This window comes from Mustela lutreola, chromosome 9, assembly GCF_030435805.1.
Source record: "Mustela lutreola isolate mMusLut2 chromosome 9, mMusLut2.pri, whole genome shotgun sequence".
Taxonomy (NCBI): Eukaryota; Metazoa; Chordata; class Mammalia; order Carnivora; family Mustelidae; genus Mustela; species Mustela lutreola.
In genome coordinates, this window is record NC_081298.1 from 77,864,154 (window position 1) to 77,879,265 (window position 15,112).

The window sequence follows — 15,112 nt, forward strand, 5'->3', positions numbered from 1 at the left end:
TCGTTGATACATACCAAGAATTGGCAAACTACACCTTTGTGTTGGCTAGCCATCTATTTTTATAAATAAAGTTTTTTCAGGACACAGCCATACCTGTTCATTTTCCTATTGCTTATACAATGTCTTACTACAATTGATAGTTGGATAGTTGAAACAGAGATCATATGACCCACAAAGCCTAAAATATTTACTGCCTGTCCCTTTACAGAAAGAGTTTGCTGACCCAGGATATATACTAAAAAAAAAAGTTAAGTCAGAACAGAAGATCGCTTTTTCTTTTTCTTTTCTTTTCTTTTTTTTTTTTTTTTTAAAGATTTTATTTATTTATTTGAGAGAGAGAGAGCGCGCGTGTGCACAAGCCTGGGAGAGAGGCAGACGGAGACAGAGAGGGAGAAACAGACTCGCCACCAAGCAGGAAGTCCCAACGCAGACTCGATTTCAGGACCCTAGGATCATGACCTGATCTAAAGGCAGAGGCTTAACCTACTGAGTTCCCACGGCCCCCCTGGAGATTTTTCTTTTAAAAGTAATTTATCCACATATGAAAAATTATGCACCACTATTATGTCCAAGTGTCCTTTCCAACAGAATTGAGAGTACATTTGTAAAGTGCTGTTGGTTCTCACATATAGGTGGTAATTTTTAATAGGTGTAATAAGTATTCAGTAATGATGTATCAGTAAACATTCATTGCCTCTTAATGCATTTTTTTGAAGATTTATTTATTATCTGAAAGAGAGCTTTGGGGGAATAGGGGATGCAGAGGGAGAGAAAGAGAAACCCAAGCAGAGCATGGAGCCCATGCAGGGTTTGATCTTAACCACACTGAGCTGAGATCAAGAGCCAGATGCTTAACCCACTATGCCACCCAAGTTCCCCGCCTGTTAATGCTGTTTAATCCCTATTTTAACTTCAGTCTGTTGCATTACTACTTTCTTCTATATTCCAAGTTTCATTTTCATTCATTTTTTTCTCTGTTATAGTGTGTCATCCTCATTTTGATCTTAAATAATATGTGGAATATTTCCCCCTTAAAAATCTTCTCTTGAACATGATGAATTACTTTGACCTAAGACTGTAGTTTATTCACTGTAATACAACTTAACAACAACAAAAAAAAACTGTATTTTTTGTTCTATTCTAGCCTACAACTGGAGTTTTGTATAAAGAAGATAATTATGTCATCATGACAACCACACATAAAGAAAAATATAAATGCATTCTGCCCCTTGTGACAAATGGGGATGAGGTAACTTTTTATAAATATATAAATAATTCCTGTCACCAAAGATGCATATTTAAAACATTGCAAACACATATTTTAAAGTAAAACTGAATGACAAGTTTCTCAGTAACCCTGTTTATCATACAAGTAGTATTCACTTTTATTGTTCTTGAATTCTTTGATTCTACAGTTCAACTTGGGAAAATTGGCAACCAACTATTCATAGTTTTAAAGAAAATCTAATTCCACTCTTGCTTTCTTTAATAGAAATGAGGGTTTTGAAACAGGATATAATTTTTAAATAAAATTGTGACTTTTTTATAAAGAATTTCTAACAACAAATCTATAGGTACCTATACTTTTTCCCTACCTTAGCTCATGCCCGTTTCTTCCTCCCAGAACTGCCCTAACTGCCTCTTATCCATCCTTCAAGGCAATGGCTTCTTTCAAGATGAAACAGGAGAGTCAGCATGATAAAATGAAAAGGACACCAGCCTAGGAGCCAGGAGGCTGAGGTATAGGCTACAGTTAGCTGTGGAACCTTGAACAAATTTGAAACTCAGTTCTTCCACTCAATAAATTTATTGAGCTATTTATGTAATACTTTCACAGTCTGTGAAATAGAAATACTATAAACTCAGTGAGTGCTTTCCTAGGTTTTGTTCAGATTTGAAATCTGTGAAAGATAGCTCTGTTCATTTTGTTTTAAATTTTATTAAGACACAAATACATATGTGCACAATCATCTGCATATGCATATGGCATTCAAGTCTGAAATGTAAAAATATATAGGAAACTGGGATGTACCTTAAAACTTTTCTATACCTTCTACAAGATTCAACTTTTCTAAGAATTTGTTCAGATGCAAATATTTAAAACTTCTGAAATCGTTTCATAAGAATTGTTCAGGAAACTGATACTCAGAAAACTTTTTTTTTAAGAGAAGAAAGAATGAAAGATTATATGGCTCCTTATTTATCCTTCAATTCTTTTGAAAGAAGTGGCAAACCATAGGACCTTTTTAAAAGTTTTGACTGTTTTTCCCCTTTTATTTCTAAGCATTTGTGATTTGAACAATGGGTTAATACCCAGACAGCAGAGTTGGGTAAAATTCTAGATAATTGTAAGTATTAAATCCTAGTTCTTTCATAGGAAGAAGAAAAGGATTATAAAGGCCCTAATCCAAGAGAGCTATTGGAGCCGCTATTTAAACAAAGCAGTTGTTCCTACAGAGTACGTATTTTATGTTCACTTAATAAGTAGAAAATAAGTTTCCAATAGCCAGTAGACCCTTAAAAATAATTCTGCATTTCTTTTTACTTTATTATGTTGTATCAGATTTTAAGTTCATTGTAAATCAAAGATATTGCTTAGTAGTATTTTATTTGTTTTAATTCCTGTATAGTAGATGCAGCAAACACCCACTAAAACCATTTTCAAATAATATCACTTCCCAAATTGTCCTGAATGTTTTTCAGATCAAAAGAAAATTTCCATATACACAATTTTAATAAAAAATGCTAATTCTTATTTTTTTGACTATGTATAATATGGTCCCTAAGCCAGGTGGTTCAGATCCCAGGTATAGTCTAGACCTGTTTTCTTCACAGAATTTTCACAGAGATTTAATTAGTAAAAACAATTACTAGGCTTCAGAATCTTCACATTTTTCTGAGGCATGTTTCATTTAATGAAAGCTTACTCTAAATCTTGAGGGAAATCTACTCAACTACATAAAATATCAAGAAGTAATCAGTTGAGTTGTATGACTTTTGTATATCTAAATACATCCATTTTTCTTAGATTGAGTCTTATTGGACTTACGAAGTATGTCATGGAAAACACATTCGACAATACCATGAAGAGAAAGAAAGTGGTCAGGTATGTTTTTCTTCAAAAAATGAAGTATGGAACATTATAAAATGAGAACTTTAATAATGAGATTTGTGATTTTAAAGTTGTGTTCTAGGTATTTGCAAAATACTTACTATATTTTTATTTTATTCCAATATAGAAAGTAAATATTCACGAGTACTACCTTGGGAATATGTTGGCTAAGAACCTTCTATCTGAAAAAGGTTTGTTTCGACAGAGTGATGTGATAGTAATGCTGGAATTTCATTGAAAGCATATGTTGAAATTGGAATTTAAAAGATCTTTTAGGAAACCGTATGCATTTTAAAACACTGAAATAAATTCCTGAACAATCCCTTAGAAAACTTTTTCGAAGAGATCTTTTCATTATTTTCTATGTCAACAAACATTATGCTTTTTGTCTACGAATTTTTTCAAAATTTGGTAAGGTAACACATGTTATCTTTATATCTTTATATGTTATATAGTGTTAATGTTAGTGTTTTGCTTGCTGTAAGCCTAGTTGCTGTACATGAAAATAGAAATGTAGATGTGTCTCTAAAATTGTGAAATATTTTTGTTAATCTGTATTACTCAAAGTCAACTAAGTTAAGATTAAAATTCTCACTGATATAAAAATACTTCAAAAGAAAAGTGTTACGGCCATTTTTATGCCTCAAATGGAGTATTTCTTAGGTAAAGATGTAAGGATTAAATTTGACTGTCCTTTCAAACAAAACCATTTCAAGGCAGCTAGCTAAAAGCAGTATGATAAAAATTATATGTATGTTTTCTATCATTTTTTAGAAAGAAATTTAAAATTACGAAGTTGGTTGAAAACTTAATCATTTGTATTTTGTATTTAAGTCACTGGTCATTTTTTACACCTACCTTACATAGGTAATATCTTATATTATTCCACAGATCAAGAGTCAGATGAAAAGGAAAAATCAAAAGAGGCAAGTGACAAGTGTTGATTTTTTTCACTTTTAACATCTGTTATTAGTGAGACTTGAATTTGCACTACTGAAATGACAGAATTTAAATGACAGAATGTAGTCGTGCATTCTTTACCTGTCTATCAAATACCTCAAAGGATTCAGCCAAAGAAAATTTGCAGTATGTTAGGTTTTTCTGAGAATAGTTATACTGTGATACTTCTCTTTACTTTTAAAATCATAGGAAAATTAAGGAACTTGCCAAAGATGTGTCTGGGAAAGTTTTCATAATGGCACTGTATCACTTCCAGGCTTCACAGTAGTTCCCTCTGTTTGACATTGGAAACAATTATAAATATGAGCTTTTGCTTTTTCCCCCTGCTTTGGTCCCTGTCTCCCATGGGTAAAACAGATAAACTACATATGTAAATAACAAGCTACCAGATTGCAAGCATCTTCAAAGCAGGGACTGTCTTTTATCTCTTTACCCCGCAGTGCAAAGCACAGTGCTAGATATAATATAGGCACTTCATAAGTGTGTACTGAATGTGAATGCATAATTGATGACTGAAAAATAGGATTGTTTAAAAAGAATGATTCCTTAGGGTACCTAATCACAATTTTTAAATGCCCCTGTAGTTCAAGGAATACATTCTGAATCCTAAGAACTCCCATAGAGTTAATAACCTATTGTTAGAAGATATTTCTGTAAGTGGTTTTATCTCATAATGATGATTTTATTAGAAGAAAAGTGAAATGGCAAAAAGCCTTAAAAGGGATGCCTATAACTTAAAAGGGTGGCTTTGGGGGGAATTGATAAGCTAAGCTTGAATACACATAGCATTGCTATTTTAAAAGATTTTAATTTTACAGACTACCTTTGAGATAAAATATTTATTTACTGTGGCTCTGGAGGATAGCAAGATGGAATTCAAAGTGTGAAATGATAAAGGAAGAGGAAGAAAAGGGTAAGGGAAGAAAACTAACATTTACTGAGCCCCAATTTATAAGCCACATACTGTGTCAGGCATGTAACAAACGGTAATATTTAATTTTTCCCACAACCTCTGAGTATATATTATTATTTTCCTTCTACAAATGATAAAACTGAAATTTGGTCAAAGTCAGAAAGCCAGTGAATTCAAAGCTTGGCTTCGAACCCAGGATTTTCTAATTCTAGATACTAGCATGAAAATAGCATACAAGAAACCAAAATATTTTTTTCCTGGAAACATTTGTTTATTGCCTATTTTAGATAAGGCACTGACAGGGTACCAAAGTGATACAAGATGAGCTCCCTGCCTCCAAAGAGCTTGCTTGGAGATATTATTAACAATATATTTTTTAGAGCCCTTATATTAGATTTTTCTTTGGTTTATGTAGATAAAATATGGGAGCTAGCTCCTTAATAATCCTTATCTTCTGAGGTAATCTATTTTGTTCCTCCATTCCATGAACATTTCTTCATTTGTCCTTTGCTGGCCTTGAAAAGATTTATATGGGAGTTTATGTTGAAAAGTACGGCTTTTAATATTAATGACAGGGGAAAAGAGTAAGCAGATTAATGAATGAGCACAGTATTAAGATTCCTGTTTTAGAAGATATTGTTTTACTAAGTAGCCCCACTTTGACAAATTAGACTTCAAACCTCTAGAAGCTAAAGTATAACACAGCCCTTCACTGAGAATTTAGTATAGAAAATTCTGACTAGTCCAGTAGAGTAAGTTCCTGTATTTTATCTTAATCTCTTTCTTAAGTGTTAGAAGTAATTAGATTAATCAAGAGATTATATCCTTTTATATAAATGTACACTTATCTTACATCTTAATTTTAGCACTGAATAAAATTTCCCTTTTTTCCTATATAAAACTAGGTCTGAAAATAAGTATTAGCTCAAATAAGAGTTTAGGAATCAAAAGAATGTTAGAGGAAGAATTTATAGAAAATATAGAAATGTTACCTTTATAAATGTTAGTTTATAAATAAAATGTAGTTTTCTTCCTTTAAGAATAAGTGTTTCTCCCATTCTCACCCCTACCTCCATTTCTAATGAAAAGTCGGTCTTACACTCTTTTTTTTTTTTTTTAAGATTCCCACTAAAAATATCGAAGGTCAGATGACACCCTACTATCCTGTGGGAATGGGAAATGGTACACCTTGTAGTTTGAAACAGAACCGGCCCAGATCAAGTACAGTGATGTATATATGTCATCCTGAATCTAAGCATGAAATTCTTTCAGTAGCTGAAGTTACAACTTGTGAATATGAAGTTGTCATTTTGACACCACTCTTGTGCAATCATCCTAAATATAGGTAGGATATGGATTTAGTATTTTAAACATGAAATGCTCACATGCTTTAAAGTGTCATATGCTTAGCTTTAATGCTTTGTTCTTACTGAATAGATTCAGAGCATCCCCTGTGAATGACATATTTTGCCAGTCCCTGCCAGGATCACCATTCAAACCCCTCACCCTGAGACAACTGGAACAACAGGAAGAAATATTAAGGGTGCCTTTCAGGAGAAATAAAGAGGTATGAGAATTATCTAATGGTATTTTCTCAGGGCTTTCTTTTCCAAAATTCAGAGCATGTATCAATATTTTAATCATTCCTTAGCATGGTAATAGTAATTTATTTTTCTGACTCAAATGTTAAGTTCCAATATTTTAACTATTTTCCTAATTCTTGTACTTCTCAGAAACTATTTTATCATTATCTTATTCTCATGATTTCATACTCTAGAGTTTGACATCCTATTAATTGTGGTGAAGTTGAATTTTTAGGTAGTTGAATGGCCTTCCCAGTTAGGCCCCTTGAAGAAACAGACTACAACTCATCTTCTTTTTTTTTTTTTTTAAAGATTTTATTTATTTATTTGACAGACAGAGATCACAAGTAGGCAGAGAGGCAGGCGGAGAGAGAGGAGAAAGGAGGAAGCAGGCTCCTCACTGAGCAGAGTGCCCGATGCAGGGCTCGATCCCAGGACCCTGGGACCACGACCTGAGCCGAAGGCAGAGGCTTCAATCCACTGAGCCACCCAGGCGCCCCTACAACTCATCTTCTAATGCGTTATTTCTTCAACCCATTACTCTATGTCAGCAAACCATCATTCTTCTGAAACTTCTTATTCAACATCAGTCTTCTGGGTCTTAGTTCACTGGACATATGCATAACTTGATCTTAGCACATAAAACACTGAACATGTGAAGCTTAAACTTTCTCTCCTACCTTTACTTGAAGTCATTCTCTCTGGTTCTCTCTGTTCTTCTCTCCTGTGTATTAGGTCTTTGTCTACTTCCTGCCGCTGAAAATGTTGATGTTCCCCACAGTTCTAGCCTAGTTCCTTCTCTCTGTAGTGTGTATAGTCCATCTCAAGTGAACTCATCCAGGCCCATTCTGTTAACTTCCTTTAATACGCCCATGAGTTCCAAATACACATCTTCAACGTTGACCTTTCTCCTGAACTCAAACCACAGTCACAGTAGTTAACATGGATTGCATATTAACAGCTGTTATCTAATCCTCACAGCAACCTACAAACTATACTATTATCACCCTCCTAAACAGATTAGGAAACTGAGGTTCAGAGAAGGGAAGTGATAAGTGACCGGGTTAGAGATGAAGATCAAAACAGTGTGGTTCTAGAACCTGTCCTCTTAACCACTTCTCAGTGCTGCTTCTCCTTTTCCATGTGCTATCTGATCTTTTCCTAATCTCCCCTATTTGTTTTTTAATTTCATTCATTTACTTACTTATTTATTTTTATGTAATCTCCACACCCAGCATGGAACTTGAACTCACAGTCGCAGGATTAAAAGTGCATGCTTCTTAATGAGCCAGCCAGGCATCTCTTCCTCCATGTTTTTAAAGCCATGTTACTTCCTTTGCAAATGAGAGAGGACTTCTAATTAATTTCCCCAGGAAGAGATCAGTGTTTCCTCTTTTTTGATCTTGTATTTTATTCAGTCCTCCATTATAGCACTTACATGGCTAAAATTGGTTGATTTTCCTATGATTCTTACATTAAGATCAAGGGAGAATATGCTATGCTTTATTACTTTGAGGTTTCCAGCTCCTTGAATGATACCTGGTATACTGTGGGTACTTAGTAATGGTTTAATTAACTAATAACTAACATTGAGCTGCAAAGCCTACTTCTCCCCTTTCTCTTGAGTACTTCTGGTAAAAGTATTGCCCAACTCTTTGTAGTTGTTGTGAATGCTGCCATTCTGATAGGAAGGAAAAACTATCTTATTAATCTGTGTTTGATTTGAAGTGCTCAATTAAGAGATTGGACATGGATTTCTCTTCTTTTGTCTCCCTGATAGTGATTTAAATACTGACAGGTACTTAGAAGTCAGCTCAATCAAAATGCTTAACAAATCCTAACTTTAATTACTCTTTAGAGAAGAAATGGCAGCTTACTTTTCTCTAATTAATCTGTTTAATCTGCCATTTGAGAAAAATTACTTTTAAAAAGCTACAGATGATAATACTTTCAAAATACTTAGGACCTTTAGAATACATATTGTAGATGAAAACTTTAGGTAATACTGTAGGGCAAGTAGTTATTTAAAATGATATTTTTCTCAAAATCCTTTCCTTTATAAATCTAGTTATTATGCATAACTTTTTTAAAAAAATGGTATTTGTCATATGGTTTGCCTTTTAAATGTGGAATAAACGTAACCATAAAGATAATGAATTTTTTTTCTGTTTTAAACAGAAATACATATCTGGCTATCAGAATTTTGTTTTGATATTAATACCTGTTAACTTTTGTTTTGTTTGACATGAAGTAGTTTATTTATTTATTTATTTTTAAGATTTTATTTATTTATTTGGCAGAGAGAGAGATCACAAGTAGGCGGAGAGTCAGGCAGAGAGAGAAGGGGAAGCAGGCTCCCTGCTGAGCAGAAAGCCCGATGCGGGGCTCGATCCCAGGACACTGAGATCATGACCCGAGCCGAAGGCAGCGGCTTAATCCACTGAGCCACCCAGGCGCCCCCATGAAGGGGTTTATTAAGGGGCATTAGGACTAAGGCCTCTTGGGCTATGGCAAATAGACAATATGACATCCTGATCTCTACAACCCCACCTCTTGTAAAGATCTGCTTTTCTAACCCTAAAGGCTGGGAGTACACACTAGGGAACCACCCAAGAGAATGTTTAGGAATAAGTGTTACTATAGAAACTATTTGCTAGATAACCCACTAAATAAAGTCTTAATGAGGCTTTAAAAAAAAAAAAAAAAGATAGGTGTGAGTCATAGTCACTTCTCCAGCAGAACAAGAATGTTGCGCCCCAAGGGTGTCCTTAAGGGCCTAGTTGAACAAAGGACACAATGGTGGGGGAGCTGTACTCAAGAAGGCTTCAAGTGACAGAGGGGGTCATTGTAGCAGATTGATCCAGGATGATGTTAGTCTAGCTATCACCTACCCCTCAAAACCAACCCCTTAGAGTCTTATATGCCCACCTCTTTGATGATATTCTCTAGGCCATCAGAGAAGGGCTTTTTTGCAGTAGGAGCTCCTTGACTGGACAGTGTCCAGGTTGAATGCATAATCCACGCAGCTGTAGAGACAGCAAGAAAAGAGACCTATGTTGACACAACTAAGAATGAGTAATAATTTTGCTACCATGTCCCCCAGACTCTAAACCAGTTTGATAACTACTGGGTTAAAGTGCGCACAGGACCATCTATGCCTGTATCTCTGTATGCATGTCTTTTAAAGCATAAGTGATACTTCCTGAATTATCAGGCTTATACACGCTTCATTTGGTTTGATGTGCCCCCTTGTGCTAAGGTGAGTACATCCAAGGCCATTCTGTTTTGTGATAGGGCCTTTCACATCTTTATCATCTCATCTCTGTTGTTCATGAGTGTCAAGCTATGGTAACTATTGTTGAGGATCCTCTGGGTATAATTAATTGTCTATATGCTATATCACATCTTCTGTGCCTAAAGATGGTACAGATATTCTTGCTAAATGGTCAGACCAGTGAAAGACAGCATAGGTCCATCATGCCTTTAAATGGGATGAATTTGCTGAGGCTAATTTGGTGCTATCGGTGCTGTTATTATAATACATTTATTTGGAGATTACTAGATGATTTATGAATTTCCAAACCCTACCATAAAAATTATCATCTTGCTTTTATTGGAATAATTTTCTTAACAATGCAAGATGTTCTGTCCACAAGAAGCAATAATAAATGGTCATACTTCTGTCCTTCCTACCTCTTCCCCTATCTGAGCTAAAGGTTTCACTATGCATTAGTAATGTTTTTCCTCACTAACCTTACTACAGGTTTCATGCATTCTAAGTAATTTGTTTAGTCTGTTAGACCTTACTTAGCTACTTAGTCACTTAGCAGTGACTATGTCATCTTCGTCTTTAATACTCAGCACTTAAAACAGTACCAGGAGCATAGTATGTTCTGAATGTAGAAAGACTATACATAAAATCCAAGGTCCTTTCCACTTATCATATGATATCTCTGATACGAGGTCAGGGGTTGTGTGGGTTAGGGAGGGAAAAAATGGAACAAGATGGGATTGGGAGGGAGACCATAAGAGACTCTTCATCTCAGGAAACAAACTGAGGGTTGCTGGGGGGTGGCAGGGTAGGGATAGAGTAGCTAGGTTATGGACATTGGAGAGGGTATGTGCTATGGTGAGTACTGTGAAATGTGTAAGACTGATGATTCATGGACTTGTACCCCTGGGGCAAATAATACATTATATATTAATTTTTAAAAATTATTTTTAAATAAAAAATAAAAATAAATAAACCCCAAATCCAAGATCCTTTCAAAAAATAAGATGTCATATGGCAGTCTTTGTGCTCATCTATAATTTTGGAGGAGAAGAAGGGTAAGGTCATTGGTTTCTAGAGTGACCTTCCAATGACTCCCACCAGCCAAAGAAGGAGAAAAGAACCACAGTTGATTAATGGCAACTACAGCAGGTGAAAGGAGGCGTCATATCCACTATATACTTACAAAGAACCCTTTTACTATTTATTTTTTTTTAATTATGTTATTCAGTTTTAAAGATTTTTTATTTATTTATTTGACAGAGAGAAATCACAAGTAGGCAGAGAGGCAGGCAGAGAGAGAGAGAGAGAGAGGAGGAAGCAGGCTCCCTGCTGAGCAGAGAGCCCGATGCGGGACTCGATCCCAGGACCCTGAGATCATGACCTGAGCCGAAGGCAGCGGCTTAACCACTGAGCCACCCAGGCGCCCTGTTATTCAGTTTTAATTGGTATACTCCTTTAATTCTGATCTAGATTCATTTTCACCTCTTACTGTCAAAACCCAGTTTTCTTCTGGATTCTAACTCCTTATCCTCTTTCATAACTTTTCTCTCCACCCTACTTCTGTCATTCCTTTAGAGTCTCTTCCTCTGTGGCTTGGGTTACTTCAACTGCCAATGTGGCTCCCCACTTCAGGATTTGTTCTTACTATTCCTTTTCTGCTACTGTGACAGTATTACTTAAAATCTGATAAAAAATCTAATCCCATATTTTTGCCTAAAATCCATAATATCCAAATTTCTTAGAATTAATGCAATTTTTTTTTACCAGTAAATACCTGTTTATCTCTTTAGTTTTAAATATTGTTTTACACCCCACGTCTTTGCTCTTCTTGTGTCTTCCTCAGGTTCACATGTGTATGTGCACACAGACACAAAACCTGCAGACATTTACATAAATCAGAAATTATTCATGTTTCAAGAATCAAGAGTTTTCTCTTTATGAAATCTTCATGTTTCTTTTTTGTTTGTTTTTTTAAAGATTTTATTTATATACCTGACACGTAGAGATTACAAGTAGGCAGAGAGGCAGGCAGAGAGAGAGAGAGGTGGAAGCAGTCTCCCTGCTGAGCAGAGAGCCCGACGCAGGGCCTGATCCCAGGAGCCTGGGATCATGACCTGAGCCGAAGGCAGAGGCTTAACCCACCAAGTCACCCAGGCGCCCCAAGTCTTCATGTTTCAAGTGTTCATCAAAATCTCTCTGAATTACCACTCCCTCTCTGAATCTGCTATTCTCTGCACCCTTTAGTGGATGTCTTTCTTGACCAACTTGTAGCATCCTTCAGGACAACAACCAGATCCTGCTGCATTTTAATAATTATAATTAATATTCATATTTACTCCCACTCAGCTCCTCTTTACCCTTCTTGTTGTCTTTTATTTACCCATTGTAACCATATTTTCCAGAACTAAATATAGAGACAAAATCTAACAAGTGGTTAAATAATATTTTAGTGCATTTCCTTTCAGTCTTTTTGGGGATTTTTTTTTTTTTTTGATACATAACACACAGAGAGATAGACATTAAAAAAAAAATAATTAGGACCAAACTGTGTGCTCTGTTTGTGTGTAAATATATAAAATATCTTCACTTGTTTTCACTTAACAATATATCATTTTTACATTCCTATGACATAATCATCTATATTATTTTAATTAACTCACATATTTCATTGTTTAAAGTACCAAAAGTTACTTAAATTATTTACTGGTTTGAATATTTTTGTTACCCACAATTTTTTGCTAACATGAAGAATGCCACACTGAATGTCACTGGAGCTAAATTTTTGCATCCATCAGTGGTGATTCTTTACTCCAGATAAATTTCTAGAAATAGGTCAAAGGTAAGCACATATTGAAGGGTTTTGATATATACTATCAGATTGTACTTGAGAAGAATTGTGGAATTTTACAGTCCCATTAGAAATAGTAAAAAAAAAAAGTGCTGATGTCTATTTGTGTATATATCTTTGTATTTGTGTGTATATAATGTGTGTGTGTGTTTTAGTAAGGTGGAATATTACATAGCTTAGGTATTTGCATTGGAATAACTCTAGCTGCTCTGATCAAAAAAAAGAAAAATGAAAAAAAATATGTGAAATGGCAATTATCTCTGTATGTTAAGAATGGCCATCATAGGGGCGCCTGGGTGGCTCAGTGGGTTAAGCCGCTGCCTTCAGCTCAGGTCATGATCTCAGGGTCCTGGGATTGAGTCCCGCATCGGGCTCTCTGCTCAGCAGGGAGCCTGCTTCCCTGTCTCTCTCTCTGCCTGCCTCTCTGTCTACTTGTGATCTCTCTCTGTCAAATAAATAAATAAAATCTTTAAAAAAAAAAAAAAAAAAAAAAAGAATGGCCATCATACCCCCTGATAGAGGGAACTAATTTGTCTAGAGCTTTCTCTATCGTATTAAGTGTTGCAAAACTCATTTTCTTAAAACACATTAAAAATGAGTGGGCAACTTTTATTTTCCTAATTTCCTTCAGTTTAAAAATAGTAATTAAAGTCATAACTTAAAAAAAGTATGATATAGAAGCCCTTAACATATGTGTTTAATTTTAGGAAGAGTTGCAGTCCACTAAAGAAGAGAGATTTCCAGCAATCCACAAACCCATTGCTGTTGGTTCTCAGCCTATGCTCACTGTTGGAACAACCCACATATCCAAATTGACAGATGACCAACTCATAAAAGAGTTCCTTAGTGGTTCCTACTGCTTTCATGGGGTGAGAAGTGAACTTTGGTTTCAATATTTATTTAACAGCCTTCACTTACGTGCTCTTTAGTCACAGGGCATCAGCAGCACTGAAAAAAATTTTTGTCAATAGAGAAATGGCAGGATTCTGGAAGCCTCCTAATCGATATTTTCTGTCTGCATCTTACTATAATCTAAGTAATAGCCATTATGTTTCCTTTGCTCATAAGCTAAAACTTGACCTTTACTTACAAGCTAAACTTGACCTTTACTTGACAGAAAATACATACAACTAAGTCATGTGGGATTCTGATTGATTGCTGGAATGGGCATCAAGGACTAGATAGCCTTAAAAAAAAAAAAAAAAATTGAATAGCCTACGTTTTATTTATGTGGCAATCACTTTTAAAACTTGAGTTAACGTCTACAAAGGTTAAATTCTGCCCCTAATAAACTAATAGTTTCAATGGGAAATACACTAAGTGGAATTTTTATTTTATTTTACCAAGGCAATACAGCAGCTATTCACTGTATTTGTCTTTTTTTTAATTATTATTTCTCAGTAATTTCTTTTTTCTTTTTATTACTGAAGTGTGGTTGACATCGTTATGTTAGTTTCAGGCATGTGTAATATAGATCTGACAACCCTGTGCATTACTCAGTGCATATCACACCGAGTATAATCATCTTTCACTGTATAACATTATTTCTCAGTAACTTTTTTATTTTAATTTTCAACCATATTATTACTCTTACAATTTTTCTAGTTATATATATTTCTGTTATTCTCATATGGCAATACTGAGAAGACCACAATCCCCCATTCTCTTTGTGTAACTTGATCTGTTTTCTTTCCTGTAGGGCGTTGGTTGGTGGAAATATGAATTCTGCTATGGCAAACATGTACATCAATATCATGAGGTATAGAATAACCTTTTTATCATTCTACCACTAGGTAGATTAAAGTTTTAAAAATCGTTTGTGAAAAAAAGGAGGGGGGAATGGCATTTTGATCATGAAGTAACTTTAATATGAAAATACTCAAAGTGTCTCTGAGTTCTAGAAAATGGAAAACTTGGTTTTAACTAAGTCACTCATCTTAAAGTAACATTTATAAACTCCTCAGATTCTTGTATGACTGGGACTCTGGAGTAATAATAGGCTATTATGACTAATCTCTTTAGCTTTGACTGAGAAATTAGTCATTAAAATTCTTTAAATTAATAAAGTGAGTAGTAAGATAGTAGTTAGGGCTCAGGTTAGGAAAATAGGGTAAATACAGCAAGTTTCTCAGCTAAAAGAACATACCATATCATCCATATTTAAAATCAAGTAAGTTTTAAGATTGTACAATTAGCTTTTTATTCTTCTTTTTATGTCTAATTTAATAAATCAGATAGCATTTTCTTCTGCACTTTAGCTAAACTGCTTAAATTCTGAACTTCAGGGGCGCCTGGGTGGTTCAGTGGGTTAAAGCCTCTGCCTTCAGCTCAGGTCATGATCCCAAGGTCCTGGGATCGAGCCCCACATTGGGCTCTCTGCTCAGCAGGGAGCCTGCTTCCTCCTCTCTCCAACTGCCTCTCT

General features: G+C 35.0%; 1 protein-coding gene across 2 annotated transcripts in view; it reads left to right on the plus strand.

Annotated features, from left to right (window-relative positions):
• ERLEC1 (endoplasmic reticulum lectin 1) overlaps positions 1 to 15,112 on the plus strand; it is a 32,146-nt gene that overhangs the window by 6,690 nt on the left and 10,344 nt on the right. For both annotated transcript variants that reach the window (XM_059187654.1, XM_059187655.1), the window contains exons 2-10: positions 1,145 to 1,249; positions 2,378 to 2,458; positions 3,029 to 3,106; positions 3,240 to 3,303; positions 4,004 to 4,038; positions 6,107 to 6,330; positions 6,423 to 6,552; positions 13,398 to 13,559; positions 14,390 to 14,449. In XM_059187654.1, coding sequence (XP_059043637.1) covers positions 1,145 to 1,249; positions 2,378 to 2,458; positions 3,029 to 3,106; positions 3,240 to 3,303; positions 4,004 to 4,038; positions 6,107 to 6,330; positions 6,423 to 6,552; positions 13,398 to 13,559; positions 14,390 to 14,449 — 939 coding nt within the window. The remainder of the gene's footprint in view (positions 1 to 1,144; positions 1,250 to 2,377; positions 2,459 to 3,028; positions 3,107 to 3,239; positions 3,304 to 4,003; positions 4,039 to 6,106; positions 6,331 to 6,422; positions 6,553 to 13,397; positions 13,560 to 14,389; positions 14,450 to 15,112) is intronic.